This window comes from Ylistrum balloti, unplaced genomic scaffold, assembly GCF_031769215.1.
Source record: "Ylistrum balloti isolate Yb309-2 unplaced genomic scaffold, AGI_CSIRO_Ybal_v1 Utg370052, whole genome shotgun sequence".
In the NCBI taxonomy this organism is placed as follows: domain Eukaryota; kingdom Metazoa; phylum Mollusca; class Bivalvia; order Pectinida; family Pectinidae; genus Ylistrum; species Ylistrum balloti.
The window spans coordinates 99,693-115,369 of record NW_026782104.1 but is presented as its reverse complement, the minus strand read 5'-3'; the positions used below and the strand labels follow the sequence as shown (position 1 = coordinate 115,369).

At 34.5% G+C, this 15,677-nt stretch overlaps 2 protein-coding genes across 2 annotated transcripts; one reads left to right on the top strand and one right to left on the bottom strand.

Moving 5' to 3' along the window:
• Positions 1–559: 559 nt before the first annotated feature.
• On the top strand, positions 560–4,050 carry LOC132549257 (bifunctional 3'-5' exonuclease/ATP-dependent helicase WRN-like). Its single transcript, XM_060213174.1, has 2 exons — positions 560–1,104; positions 3,204–4,050. The coding sequence occupies exons 1-2, from the start codon at positions 560–562 to the stop codon at positions 4,048–4,050; spliced, it is 1,392 nt and encodes a 463-aa protein (XP_060069157.1).
• A 7,617-nt stretch (positions 4,051–11,667) lies between these two features.
• On the bottom strand, positions 11,668–14,625 carry LOC132549256 (ATP-dependent DNA helicase RecQ-like). The gene is given in 3 exon segments (XM_060213173.1): positions 11,668–11,827; positions 11,829–12,512; positions 14,612–14,625. Coding segments are annotated over 3 exon segments (858 nt in total).
• Positions 14,626–15,677: the final 1,052 nt, after the last annotated feature.

Below are 15,677 nucleotides of genomic sequence, written 5' to 3'. Positions count from 1 at the left end.
GCACATTACAGAGTACAGTACATAGTTTATTTACCACTTATGCAAACAATACAGATAATTTTGGCATGTTAGGGGCTACTCACTCTACACTACAATCTTAGTATATAAATTAAAAATTTTAATAAAACTGAAGTGTTGAAGTGTTGAATTCGGTGAGCTAACACCACCGTGATGGGCTCCGTCATTTTCATGCTCACTTCGTCTGTTTTTGAGTTTGCAGAGACCCGAGATTTGGTAACATCGTTCCTTTCGCTTCTAAGGTCGTCTGTATGTCTTCATTTTTTTTTTACAAAAACTTTGGAATAATTAACTTTGATTGTATGTTTGATTTTACAACACGCGAGAGTGTGGTCTGTCGGGTGTGACGGGCAATCGGGAACCCTCGGCACTTTCCGCAAGCGAGAAAACACCTCGGGAGTACAATCGGGAACCCTCGGCACTTTCCGCAAGCGAGAAAACACCTCGGGAGTATTAGGCGGAGTAATACAGCCAAATTTTGTCCAAAAAGGCCTTCCGGTGGAAGGATCAACAAGTTAGTCGCCGGTTTTCATTTTCCAATATGGCTGACTTTTTTACTTGTATAGAGTTTGCAAAAACGCATCTTAATTTCAAGCACGAGTTGAAGGAAAAACAGGTACAGACGCTCCAGAATCTCTATGAGGGACGTGATGTTATAAGTGTGCTTCCTACTGGTTACGGAAAAAGTATTATTTTTCAGTTATTGCCATGGTTGTTCCAGCGAAAATATGACTCCTCTACACCATGCATAGTATTAGTCATTTGCCCCTTAAACAGTATCATGGAGGACCAAGTGATGGGGTTAAGGGAAAGGGGGATATCAGCGTGTTATATCTTTGGATCCGTTGGCAAGACATTTATGACGAAGGCTGGGTTTGACTATGACAGTTCCGAGGACGAAGACGAATCAGCATGGACAATAAAAGACGTCTCATTCAAAGACATATCCGACGGGAAATATAATATAATATATGCCCACCCAGAATCTGCCCTCTGCAAGAAGATGTACTCTGTCTTCAGATCAGCCCTATATCAAACCAAGATATGTTGTGTAGTTATAGATGAAGTCCACATGGTCTCAGAATGGTAGGTGTCATTATTAGACGAACACTGTGATCATCAAATTGTTTTCAAGGGTCATTTTCCAAATGTTTTCCCAAGTCAGTGAGTCATACAATGTAAAATTAACTATTTCTAGAAATTCTATGGGTCCTTTCAACTTTTTATGAGTACAGGATTCGGAATGCACATGTAGATCTATCACTGATATTAGTTAAGCCTTGCCAACTGGAGGTCTACTGATAATATGTAAACATAACTTTAATTTATACTATATTATTGATTTCCATAAAAAATAACAAAGTTCATATATCTTATACCAAAATGAAGCTAAGGTCATTCCCTTTCCGGCGATTTATTCGTGATATTAATGTTGTGATTAGAACAGCTAGAAGTTTTGTAACCCTAGTGAATACTAGCTGCAAATATACCTCTCGGCTAGAAAGAACTTCTCTTAGGCTGGATTGGTTGAGCGTCAGACTAGTAAGGCAGTTGTCCCGGGTTCAATACCCAGCGGAGGCAGTAAAATAGTACTTGTTTAATTTCATTAGCTCTGCTACAGTTATTGATTCACCTGTACCTTTTTCTCCCTATAACATTACTTATCCCAAGCCCTTCAGACCTTCAATCAGCATGTCCTAATTCTATTGTTAGAAACAAAGTGATGTCACTGTGAAAAGTCTTATCAAACAGCTCCAGTGCACAAATCTATCTACCAGGTCAGGATAAAGAAACCACAACTTTGGTAGACTACATAAACTAGCTTATATAATTATCTTATATATGCCAGTTTCAGTATCGATTTGTTACTTGAAAAGGGCAAAAATAGAAACATTTGATTTTGAATTCCCCCATGAATAGATAAATACTGTTTTGATATGTAATTTATTAAAAGTAATAAGACCTTGCACAGTTTAATCTATTGGAACACATCAGTTTCATAGGTACATGACCTGTATCTCCCCCCAACCCCCCCGATTTTACCCCATATAATTATCCCCACGTTTGCAGGGAATATTAAATTTAGCTCCGTCTGCTGAATATGTTTTTCCAGGCTATAACTTCCAAACCATTCAACTCAACTCAAGAGATCTATGTCTATGTACTTTTGTGGATTTGTATGGAGACAAAGAGATTTCTGAAAAAACAACACTATATAATTTTGCAGTGTGATATTAGTTTTATCAAAAGATTGATATTAATGAAGTGAAGATTACTTTTTTTTGCTAAATTGGCATAAAATCCAATGCATAATTTGACATAACATAAATGTTTATGATATATACAATGCATCATGATCACTATCCCCATATATAAGAAAAGCTTTTGTCTTTTATTTGCATTTTGGTCTTTGACTTCTATAGGTTGCGTATTAATAGATTACTAAGTTTACTAAAAAGTTTACTACGATACATGCTTATGGTATTTATCTGTAAAACAATGATACATATATAATACTAATGCAATCACACTCACCATCAAGTAGTACATCGAATATCATTCTTCCATTAAAAAAATATGAACAATTTACTAAATCATTATGACACAGTTGTCAAGGCTTTCAAAATAAAACATATGTATTCTTCAAACAAACAATTTGTGAGGTTCATTAGATTTGACCTTTCAATTTCACAGTAATAACCAATTTTTGCCAGAATCACATATTCCATTGACCATTCCTGATGTTGTTAATTTGTAACTTTTTATGTCTTGGACATATTTTCTGTGTAGATTGTCTTTAAAATAGAACAATTGTATCAATTTTGAAACCATGACTGTTTTGGTTTGACCATGCCATTGGTCATCAGGTTCGAGTCCTGAGAGTCATTCTTTCTGGTCCATTTGTTCTGTTTTTCAAAAAAACTGAATTCAACTGTAATCTTAATCAGTAATTATTTCAAACCTTTTTCAAAGAAACATATGGGTATGAGTAAGGTTGAAACCCTCATTCTCAGTAGAATATGTATTTACATGATTCTTAATGTTAATTCCAAATTGCTTAAGAAATTATTTTCATTTGACAATATCAAATAAATGTATTGTTTATATTTCAGTTTTTGTAAAATATATATCTCTGTTCCACAAAAAATATATATTTAATCTAGATTGATTGCATACATTTACAGGGGAGAAGAGTTCAGACCAAAGTTTAAGAAGTTAGGAGATTTGACCTGCCTCTTTGACAACTGTGCACATCTTGCTGTTACTGCTACATCTTCCCCATCTTCTATTCTTGATCTCTCAAAGACACTCCAGTACAAAAACCATGTGATTGTGACTGTGAATCCTGACAGACCAAACATTTATATAGACAAAAAACCCCGCCTTCCAAACTCTAACAAGACCGACAAATACGATGAACTAATCGACCCTTTGGCACAGGAACTGAAAATCAAGCTTCGAGACTTCCCTGTTACTGTTTTGTATGTAGAAAGTTTAGATGCACTTGGCTATTATTATCAGTATCTAAATTATACTTTGAAAGAACTTCAGTATCATCCAACCTCTGACAAGACACCAGAAGCTAGAATTTTCGCACAGTACCATACAGACTATACACAAAATATGAAAAAACACATCTTACAAGAACTTCGGAAAGACAATCCACATGTGCGTCTTGTTCTGGCCACAGTTGCTTTAGGTATGGGTTTAAATGCCCCAGGTATTACTCGGATAATTCATGCTAGGCCTCCAACAACATTAGAAAAATACTTACAGGAGATAGGAAGGGCTGGGAGGACAGGACAAAAATCTACAGCTATTTTGCATTACAACAAAAGTGACATAGCTAAAAATAGAAAAGGGCTCTCTCCAGAAATGGCAAAGTTTTGCAATGTTAATGATGGATGTTTGCGACTTGAACTTGTCAAATACTTTGGTTTCCAAACAACAGTGTTTGATGGCCCACTTGAAGAATGCTGTTCAAACTGCCGTCAGTCACTAGTGAATGCTGTTGACAATGTGCATCTCTAAAAAATTAATCTAGAATTCATATGTAACCATGCTTGGAACACTCTACATAAGCCTTTTTCTTGTAGATCAGTTGATGAAATAGTATGAAAGTTTCGGAAAATATTTTAATAATGTCCAACCAAACAACACATCTCTTAGGCTGTTCTATTGGTAATTATCATTAATTTCTTATTCAGGCAATATGTATCTTCAGATAATTAACTTTCTATATGAAATGTAAGCAATGCTCTATGTGCAAATCTAGGTTGCAATTACATGTAACTCTAATGAAGTATGGGAATAATTATTTGTCACAAACATCAAATTTCAGTGGTTGTGATCAACATAGTAACTACACATAATGGCTCACAGCTATAATTCACATCAGGAATAACTGAGATATTTATTGATATTGTGAAGAATAGCCTAAAATATCTGTTTTACCATTACTTTCGTAGATACATGTATGATGATGCTACATGAAATAAGATTCTATCCCAATGTGAATTAAAGTGAATTTCTCTTCTATTTTCTTGTTTGAAAAATTGATTTAAATTTTACAACATGGATAAAATTTATACAATTTGACAAATTATGTAGAGTTATATTGTATGGTAAGTTAATAACATACATTATTAATTGACTAATTTGACTCATAACAGCCAGCCTAACATTCGGAAAACTATCTTAGCCTTTGAAACACTCAATAGATGAAGTAACCATCCCACTACAGCTGTATCAACCATCACACTATAGCTGTATCAACCATCACACTATAGCTGTATCAACCATCACACTATAGCTGTATCAACCATCACACTATAGCTGAATCAACCATCACACTATAGCTTTATCAACCATCACACTATAGCTTTATCAACCATCACACTATAGCTGTATCAACCATCACACTATAGCTTTATCAACCATCACACTATAGCTTTATCAACCATCACACTATAGCTTTATCAACCATCACACTATAGCTGTATCAACCATCACACTACATCTGTATTAACCATCACACTACATCTGTATTAACATCACACTACAGCTGTATTAACCATCACACTACAGCTGTATTAACCATCACACTATAGCTGTATTAACCATCACACTATAACTGTATCAGCCATCACACTATAGCTGTATTAACCATCACACTACATTTGTATTAACATCACACTACAGCTGTATCAACCATCACACTACATCTGTATCAACCATCACACTATAGCTTTATCAACCATCACACTATAGCTTTATCAACCATCACACTACAGCTGTATTAACCATCACACTAGAGGAATATCATATTATTGATGAAGTCAAAATGTTAATTTGGTATGATAAGAGACATCAATATCAAAGATCAGGATATACATTAACACAAGAAAGCTGGTTTATAACATTATTCATTCTCAAAAATGTAAATACATTATTCACTTAATTCATATGTGATCAATAAACCATCTACTTAGCTTAAACGTCTTCTAGTTCATGAGCTGGAAGCTTGAATGTCAGATTATTGTTTATGTTTTCCTAATTCATATAATTTTTGTTTTCCATTGAGTTTTAATTGAATGGTCTCCAGGGGTCGAACCTGGCAACAATCACTTAAAAGTGAATTGTCAGTACCAAACAAACCATGAGCTATCAACAAAACACAAGGAAATCAAAATGAATCAAAATGATAAAAAAAAAAAAAAAAATCCAAACAAAGAGGCAACATCCAAATACGAAATACGGGCACAATGTATTACGTATGGTGATTTTGAAAGGAAGCCGCTTCTCCTGGAAATATACATAAAATGAACTTAATTAAATCTAAAAACAATAAAGAATAAATCAACAAAATAATCATTCAAATGAAAGTGATTAAACAATTTGTGGATCAGCCCCTCCACTAGTACATTTCTGATTTCTCACATTCTATGGATGCTTTCCAGCTAAATATGGTTGATAGCCTTCTAGTTCCAAAGAAGAAGATGCTTAAGGCAATATGGTCCAATTACCCCTTTTTGGCTCCGCCCCTCAATCCTGGGTGGGGGTGGGGGATTAGTTACTTTATTTGCACCTATTGTTGCCCTGTCCCTCTTGCCCCTGGGAGGTCGATCAGTCTCATTTTTACAATTTTGAATCACCACCAGCCAAGGATGCTTTTAGCCAATTATTATCAAAGTACTATCAGTAGTTAATAAGAAGTAATTTGAAGAAATTGTTGACAAAGACGGACCGATAGCTGAACGATATGGTATAGCTATAGTTCACCTTAAGCTTGGCCCTTCAGACCCGGATGAGTTAATAAAAATTAAAGTTAAAATCTGATTAAACAATGAAACTTCCAAAATAAAGACAATTGTATACATAGAAAGATTTGCTAGGAGAATAAGACTAGGAGTATAGCTAATAGCTTGCATATTTAGTTTTCAATTTGCTTCATTACAAACACTATAAAAATTGTGGATACATACCTCATTGTCTGCATGGTACCGGATTGCAAGTGAAGAATAAATCTTCTGTATTGCACTAGCTTTGTTGTAGCGACTGTGCATGACCATGCCATAAATTGTGGCTATGGTAGCAAATCGACGTTCACTACTTTCTTGTTTGCTAATAGCACTGTTCAATGCAGTAAAAAAAGATGGACATTTTTTCTGCATTTCATTAATGACAATGTGGAAAATATGTTTTTCACAAAGTGAATCAACATCTTTGAAATTAAAAAGAACAGTATCATTAACACAGCTGGACAACTCCTGGTCTATCTTTTTAGATACCTCACTTTCAGTAACAAAAAGAGTTGGATCTAAAGTTGATTCATCAACACTAACAGAACTAGACATTGATTTCTTCGAATAATCATGGTCTGAAAAACAGATACGTTTTCGACTCCTTATAGACAGTGTTTTTAATTTTTCCACAGAGCTAATAATCTGATCAGCTACAGACTGTCTGAGTGCAGATGGTGGAGTTTTTGCTGGTCGCTTTAAATCCCCTTCATGGCCAGTACATAACTTAACAATATTATTTTTGTACAATAAAAAATTATCTAATAAGGTGATACAACTGTTGCAAACAAATTGTTTCTTTAAAATGCCACGACTCAAATGTTGACCAACAAATTGACATAATTTATCAAAGTAATTATTTTCTCTGGCCTTATTTCCAGATAATGGACAAAGTTTCACCTTTGGTATGTTACATACCACACAAGAAATGCTAGACATACATAAGATCCATTCAAAATTTAAAAAAAGAAAAATCCTAAATCAAAACTAGAATCTACCATATAACTACAGGACTGTATGATAACAGAAACAGAACTAGTATGAGAACTATACAAGTAATTCCAGCATGACTGTTAAAATATTGGCCTAGTGCTAAAAATAATGCACCCTGTGTAACAAACAGCAAAGCAATGAAATAATTTACTTCTGAGTAAAAGGCGTACCTGGCATTGTGATCAAAATTAGGGAGACTCCCTAAAAATGTGGAAGACTTGACAGGTATGTAAATATAAACAATCTAATGAAAATACAGTAGATCCTCTACTATTACCGGTCCGTAATAAAAGTACATCTCACTGCTTTTACAATATTTATAGCAAAAATCGTGGTAAAATACAATTATCATAGCAAAAATCGGAGTAAAAAACAATTATTAACAGCTATATTAACAGCTATATACAATTGTACCACAATACCGCACTGTACAGATTAAAAAATCTCACAATAACAGCCTACAAGAAAAAATGCTGACCAACACCAATGGGCGCAGCCATCTTGGTATGTAGTCCCTAATATGCTAATGAGATATCTAACATGGCGCTATACGTTATACTCCCGAGGTGTTTTCTCGCTTGCGGAAAGTGCCGAGGGTTCCCGATTGGTATAGCGCCATGTTAGATATCTCATTAGCATATTAGGGACTACATACCAAGATGGCTGCGCCCATTGGTGTTGGTCAGCATTTTTTCTTGTAGGCTGTTATTGTGAGATTTTTTAATCTGTACAGTGCGGTATTGTGGTACAATTGTATATAGCTGTTAATAATTGTTTTTTACTACGATTTTTGCTATGATAATTGTATTTTACCACGATTTTTGCTATAAATATTGTAAAAGCAGTGAGATGTACTTTTATTACGGACCGGTAATAGTAGAGGATCTACTGTATTTTCATTAGATTGTTTATATTTACATACCTGTCAAGTCTTCCACATTTTTAGGGAGTCTCCCTAATTTTGATCACAATGCCAGGTACGCCTTTTACTCAGAAGTAAATTATTTCATTGTAGCACTAGGCCAATATTTTAACAGTCATGCTGGAATTACTTGTATAGTTCTCATACTAGTTCTGTTTCTGTTATCATACAGTCCTGTAGTTATATGGTAGATTCTAGTTTTGATTTAGGATTTTTCTTTTTTTAAATTTTGAATGGATCTTAAGTATGTCTAGCATTTCTTGTGTGGTATGTAACATACCAAAGGTGAAACTTTGTCCATTATCTGGAAATAAGGCCAGAGAAAATAATTACTTTGATAAATTATGTCAATTTGTTGGTCAACATTTGAGTCGTGGCATTTTAGAGAAACATTTTGTTTGCAACAGTTGTATCACCTTATTAGATAATTTTTTATTGTACAAAAATAATATTGTTAAGTTATGTACTGGCCATGAAGGGGATTTAAAGCGACCAGCAAAAACTCCACCATCTGCACTCAGACAGTCTGTAGCTGATCAGATTATTAGCTCTGTGGAAAAATTAAAAACACTGTCTATAAGGAGTCGAAAACGTATCTGTTTTTCAGACCATGATTATTCGAAGAAATCAATGTCTAGTTCTGTTAGTGTTGATGAATCAACTTTAGATCCAACTCTTTTTGTTACTGAAAGTGAGGTATCTAAAAAGATAGACCAGGAGTTGTCCAGCTGTGTTAATGATACTGTTCTTTTTAATTTCAAAGATGTTGATTCACTTTGTGAAAAACGTATTTTCCACATTGTCATTAATGAAATGCAGAAAAAATGTCCATCTTTTTTTACTGCATTGAACAGTGCTATTAGCAAACAAGAAAGTAGTGAACGTCGATTTGCTACCATAGCCACAATTTATGGCATGGTCATGCACAGTCGCTACAACAAAGCTAGTGCAATACAGAAGATTTATTCTTCACTTGCAATCCGGTACCATGCAGACAATGAGGTATGTATCCACAATTTTTATAGTGTTTGTAATGAAGCAAATTGAAAACTAAATATGCAAGCTATTAGCTATACTCCTAGTCTTATTCTCCTAGCAAATCTTTCTATGTATACAATTGTCTTTATTTTGGAAGTTTCATTGTTTAATCAGATTTTAACTTTAATTTTTATTAACTCATCCGGGTCTGAAGGGCCAAGCTTAAGGTGAACTATAGCTATACCATATCGTTCAGCTATCGGTCCGTCTTTGTCAACAATTTCTTCAAATTACTTCTTATTAACTACTGATAGTACTTTGATAATAATTGGCTAAAAGCATCCTTGGCTGGTGGTGATTCAAAATTGTAAAAATGAGACTGATCGACCTCCCAGGGGCAAGAGGGACAGGGCAACAATAGGTGCAAATAAAGTAACTAATCCCCCACCCCCACCCAGGATTGAGGGGCGGAGCCAAAAAGGGGTAATTTGACCATATTGCCTTAAGCATCTTCTTCTTTGGAACTAGAAGGCTATCAACCATATTTAGCTGGAAAGCATCCATAGAATGTGAGAAATCAGAAATGTACTAGTGGAGGGGCTGATCCACAAATTGTTTAATCACTTTCATTTGAATGATTATTTTGTTGATTTATTCTTTATTGTTTTTAGATTTAATTAAGTTCATTTTATGTATATTTCCAGGAGAAGCGGCTTCCTTTCAAAATCACCATACATAATACATTGTGCCCGTATTTCGTATTTGGATGTTGCCTCTTTGTTTGGATTTTTTTTTTTTTTTATCATTTTGATTCATTTTGATTTCCTTGTGTTTTGTTGATAGCTCATGGTTTGTTTGGTACTGACAATTCACTTTTAAGTGATTGTTGCCAGGTTCGACCCCTGGAGACCATTCAATTAAAACTCAATGGAAAACAAAAATTATATGAATTAGGAAAACATAAACAATAATCTGACATTCAAGCTTCCAGCTCATGAACTAGAAGACGTTTAAGCTAAGTAGATGGTTTATTGATCACATATGAATTAAGTGAATAATGTATTTACATTTTTGAGAATGAATAATGTTATAAACCAGCTTTCTTGTGTTAATGTATATCCTGATCTTTGATATTGATGTCTCTTATCATACCAAATTAACATTTTGACTTCATCAATAATATGATATTCCTCTAGTGTGATGGTTAATACAGCTGTAGTGTGATGGTTGATAAAGCTATAGTGTGATGGTTGATAAAGCTATAGTGTGATGGTTGATACAGATGTAGTGTGATGGTTGATACAGCTGTAGTGTGATGTTAATACAAATGTAGTGTGATGGTTAATACAGCTATAGTGTGATGGCTGATACAGTTATAGTGTGATGGTTAATACAGCTGTAGTGTGATGGTTAATACAGCTGTAGTGTGATGTTAATACAGATGTAGTGTGATGGTTAATACAGATGTAGTGTGATGGTTGATACAGCTATAGTGTGATGGTTGATAAAGCTATAGTGTGATGGTTGATAAAGCTATAGTGTGATGGTTGATAAAGCTATAGTGTGATGGTTGATACAGCTATAGTGTGATGGTTGATAAAGCTATAGTGTGATGGTTGATAAAGCTATAGTGTGATGGTTGATAAAGCTATAGTGTGATGGTTGATACAGCTATAGTGTGATGGTTGATACAGCTATAGTGTGATGGTTGATACAGCTATAGTGTGATGGTTGATACAGCTGTAGTGGGATGGTTACTTCATCTATTGAGTGTTTCAAAGGCTAAGATAGTTTTCCGAATGTTAGGCTGGCTGTTATGAGTCAAATTAGTCAATTAATAATGTATGTTATTAACTTACCATACAATATAACTCTACATAATTTGTCAAATTGTATAAATTTTATCCATGTTGTAAAATTTAAATCAATTTTTCAAACAAGAAAATAGAAGAGAAATTCACTTTAATTCACATTGGGATAGAATCTTATTTCATGTAGCATCATCATACATGTATCTACGAAAGTAATGGTAAAACAGATATTTTAGGCTATTCTTCACAATATCAATAAATATCTCAGTTATTCCTGATGTGAATTATAGCTGTGAGCCATTATGTGTAGTTACTATGTTGATCACAACCACTGAAATTTGATGTTTGTGACAAATAATTATTCCCATACTTCATTAGAGTTACATGTAATTGCAAAACCTAGATTTGCACATAGAGCATTGCTTACATTTCATATAGAAAGTTAATTATCTGAAGATACATATTGCCTGAATAAGAAATTAATGATAATTACCAATAGAACAGCCTAAGAGATGTGTTGTTTGGTTGGACATTATTAAAATATTTTCCGAAACTTTCATACTATTTCATCAACTGATCTACAAGAAAAAGGCTTATGTAGAGTGTTCCAAGCATGGTTACATATGAATTCTAGATTAATTTTTTAGAGATGCACATTGTCAACAGCATTCACTAGTGACTGACGGCAGTTTGAACAGCATTCTTCAAGTGGGCCATCAAACACTGTTGTTTGGAAACCAAAGTATTTGACAAGTTCAAGTCGCAAACATCCATCATTAACATTGCAAAACTTTGCCATTTCTGGAGAGAGCCCTTTTATTTTTAGCTATGTCACTTTTGTTGTAATGCAAAATAGCTGTAGATTTTTGTCCTGTCCTCCCAGCCCTTCCTATCTCCTGTAAGTATTTTTCTAATGTTGTTGGAGGCCTAGCATGAATTATCCGAGTAATACCTGGGGCATTTAAACCCATACCTAAAGCAACTGTGGCCAGAACAAGACGCACATGTGGATTGTCTTTCCGAAGTTCTTGTAAGATGTGTTTTTTCATATTTTGTGTATAGTCTGTATGGTACTGTGCGAAAATTCTAGCTTCTGGTGTCTTGTCAGAGGTTGGATGATACTGAAGTTCTTTCAAAGTATAATTTAGATACTGATAATAATAGCCAAGTGCATCTAAACTTTCTACATACAAAACAGTAACAGGGAAGTCTCGAAGCTTGATTTTCAGTTCCTGTGCCAAAGGGTCGATTAGTTCATCGTATTTGTCGGTCTTGTTAGAGTTTGGAAGGCGGGGTTTTTTGTCTATATAAATGTTTGGTCTGTCAGGATTCACAGTCACAATCACATGGTTTTTGTACTGGAGTGTCTTTGAGAGATCAAGAATAGAAGATGGGGAAGATGTAGCAGTAACAGCAAGATGTGCACAGTTGTCAAAGAGGCAGGTCAAATCTCCTAACTTCTTAAACTTTGGTCTGAACTCTTCTCCCCTGTAAATGTATGCAATCAATCTAGATTAAATATATATTTTTTGTGGAACAGAGATATATATTTTACAAAAACTGAAATATAAACAATACATTTATTTGATATTGTCAAATGAAAATAATTTCTTAAGCAATTTGGAATTAACATTAAGAATCATGTAAATACATATTCTACTGAGAATGAGGGTTTCAACCTTACTCATACCCATATGTTTCTTTGAAAAAGGTTTGAAATAATTACTGATTAAGATTACAGTTGAATTCAGTTTTTTTGAAAAACAGAACAAATGGACCAGAAAGAATGACTCTCAGGACTCGAACCTGATGACCAATGGCATGGTCAAACCAAAACAGTCATGGTTTCAAAATTGATACAATTGTTCTATTTTAAAGACAATCTACACAGAAAATATGTCCAAGACATAAAAAGTTACAAATTAACAACATCAGGAATGGTCAATGGAATATGTGATTCTGGCAAAAATTGGTTATTACTGTGAAATTGAAAGGTCAAATCTAACGAACCTCACAAATTGTTTGTTTGAAGAATACATATGTTTTATTTTGAAAGCCTTGACAACTGTGTCATAATGATTTAGTAAATTGTTCATATTTTTTTAATGGAAGAATGATATTCGATGTACTACTTGATGGTGAGTGTGATTGCATTAGTATTATATATGTATCATTGTTTTACAGATAAATACCATAAGCATGTATCGTAGTAAACTTTTTAGTAAACTTAGTAATCTATTAATACGCAACCTATAGAAGTCAAAGACCAAAATGCAAATAAAAGACAAAAGCTTTTCTTATATATGGGGATAGTGATCATGATGCATTGTATATATCATAAACATTTATGTTATGTCAAATTATGCATTGGATTTTATGCCAATTTAGCAAAAAAAAGTAATCTTCACTTCATTAATATCAATCTTTTGATAAAACTAATATCACACTGCAAAATTATATAGTGTTGTTTTTTCAGAAATCTCTTTGTCTCCATACAAATCCACAAAAGTACATAGACATAGATCTCTTGAGTTGAGTTGAATGGTTTGGAAGTTATAGCCTGGAAAAACATATTCAGCAGACGGAGCTAAATTTAATATTCCCTGCAAACGTGGGGATAATTATATGGGGTAAAATCGGGGGGGTTGGGGGGAGATACAGGTCATGTACCTATGAAACTGATGTGTTCCAATAGATTAAACTGTGCAAGGTCTTATTACTTTTAATAAATTACATATCAAAACAGTATTTATCTATTCATGGGGGAATTCAAAATCAAATGTTTCTATTTTTGCCCTTTTCAAGTAACAAATCGATACTGAAACTGGCATATACAAGATAATTATATAAGCTAGTTTATGTAGTCTACCAAAGTTGTGGTTTCTTTATCCTGACCTGGTAGATAGATTTGTGCACTGGAGCTGTTTGATAAGACTTTTCACAGTGACATCACTTTGTTTCTAACAATAGAATTAGGACATGCTGATTGAAGGTCTGAAGGGCTTGGGATAAGTAATGTTATAGGGAGAAAAAGGTACAGGTGAATCAATAACTGTAGCAGAGCTAATGAAATTAAACAAGTACTATTTTACTGCCTCCGCTGGGTATTGAACCCGGGACAACTGCCTTACTAGTCTGACGCTCAACCAATCCAGCCTAAGAGAAGTTCTTTCTAGCCGAGAGGTATATTTGCAGCTAGTATTCACTAGGGTTACAAAACTTCTAGCTGTTCTAATCACAACATTAATATCACGAATAAATCGCCGGAAAGGGAATGACCTTAGCTTCATTTTGGTATAAGATATATGAACTTTGTTATTTTTTATGGAAATCAATAATATAGTATAAATTAAAGTTATGTTTACATATTATCAGTAGACCTCCAGTTGGCAAGGCTTAACTAATATCAGTGATAGATCTACATGTGCATTCCGAATCCTGTACTCATAAAAAGTTGAAAGGACCCATAGAATTTCTAGAAATAGTTAATTTTACATTGTATGACTCACTGACTTGGGAAAACATTTGGAAAATGACCCTTGAAAACAATTTGATGATCACAGTGTTCGTCTAATAATGACACCTACCATTCTGAGACCATGTGGACTTCATCTATAACTACACAACATATCTTGGTTTGATATAGGGCTGATCTGAAGACAGAGTACATCTTCTTGCAGAGGGCAGATTCTGGGTGGGCATATATTATATTATATTTCCCGTCGGATATGTCTTTGAATGAGACGTCTTTTATTGTCCATGCTGATTCGTCTTCGTCCTCGGAACTGTCATAGTCAAACCCAGCCTTCGTCATAAATGTCTTGCCAACGGATCCAAAGATATAACACGCTGATATCCCCCTTTCCCTTAACCCCATCACTTGGTCCTCCATGATACTGTTTAAGGGGCAAATGACTAATACTATGCATGGTGTAGAGGAGTCATATTTTCGCTGGAACAACCATGGCAATAACTGAAAAATAATACTTTTTCCGTAACCAGTAGGAAGCACACTTATAACATCACGTCCCTCATAGAGATTCTGGAGCGTCTGTACCTGTTTTTCCTTCAACTCGTGCTTGAAATTAAGATGCGTTTTTGCAAACTCTATACAAGTAAAAAAGTCAGCCATATTGGAAAATGAAAACCGGCGACTAACTTGTTGATCCTTCCACCGGAAGGCCTTTTTGGACAAAATTTGGCTGTATTACTCCGCCTAATACTCCCGAGGTGTTTTCTCGCTTGCGGAAAGTGCCGAGGGTTCCCGATTGGTGTGACGGGTTTTCCTTATCGAAGGCGTGATTACAAATCTTACCTGGTCACACCTGTATTAGTTTACTCGACGCGCACGCTGTGAAATAGGTTCCCACAAACTGTGTCGTTTGCTGTTTATCATGTACATGTGTTTACAGCTTTATCGCGTGATATGAGAACCTTATCTGGTATAAAGTATTATATATCTAATGACTTTCATGAACATTTGTGCTTGTAATTCTATCAAGGTTTACATAAACGCATTGCAACCCTCTATGATCAAATTGCCTCACGGTCATCAAAGGGTATCTCAACGTTATTTATTTTTTTTATTCAGGTTTTTATCAATAGTCACTTACATCAATCACATCACATGCATAACTACACGTCATACATTGT

Bases quoted from the DNA above. Each gene is read 5' to 3' on its own strand.
- LOC132549257 (XM_060213174.1), top strand. From the start codon at position 560: ATGGCTGACTTTTTTACTTGTATAGAGTTTGCAAAAACGCATCTTAAT. The intron at 1,105-3,203 runs GTAGGTGTCATT...ATACATTTACAG, and splicing joins GTCCACATGGTCTCAGAATG to GGGAGAAGAGTTCAGACCAA.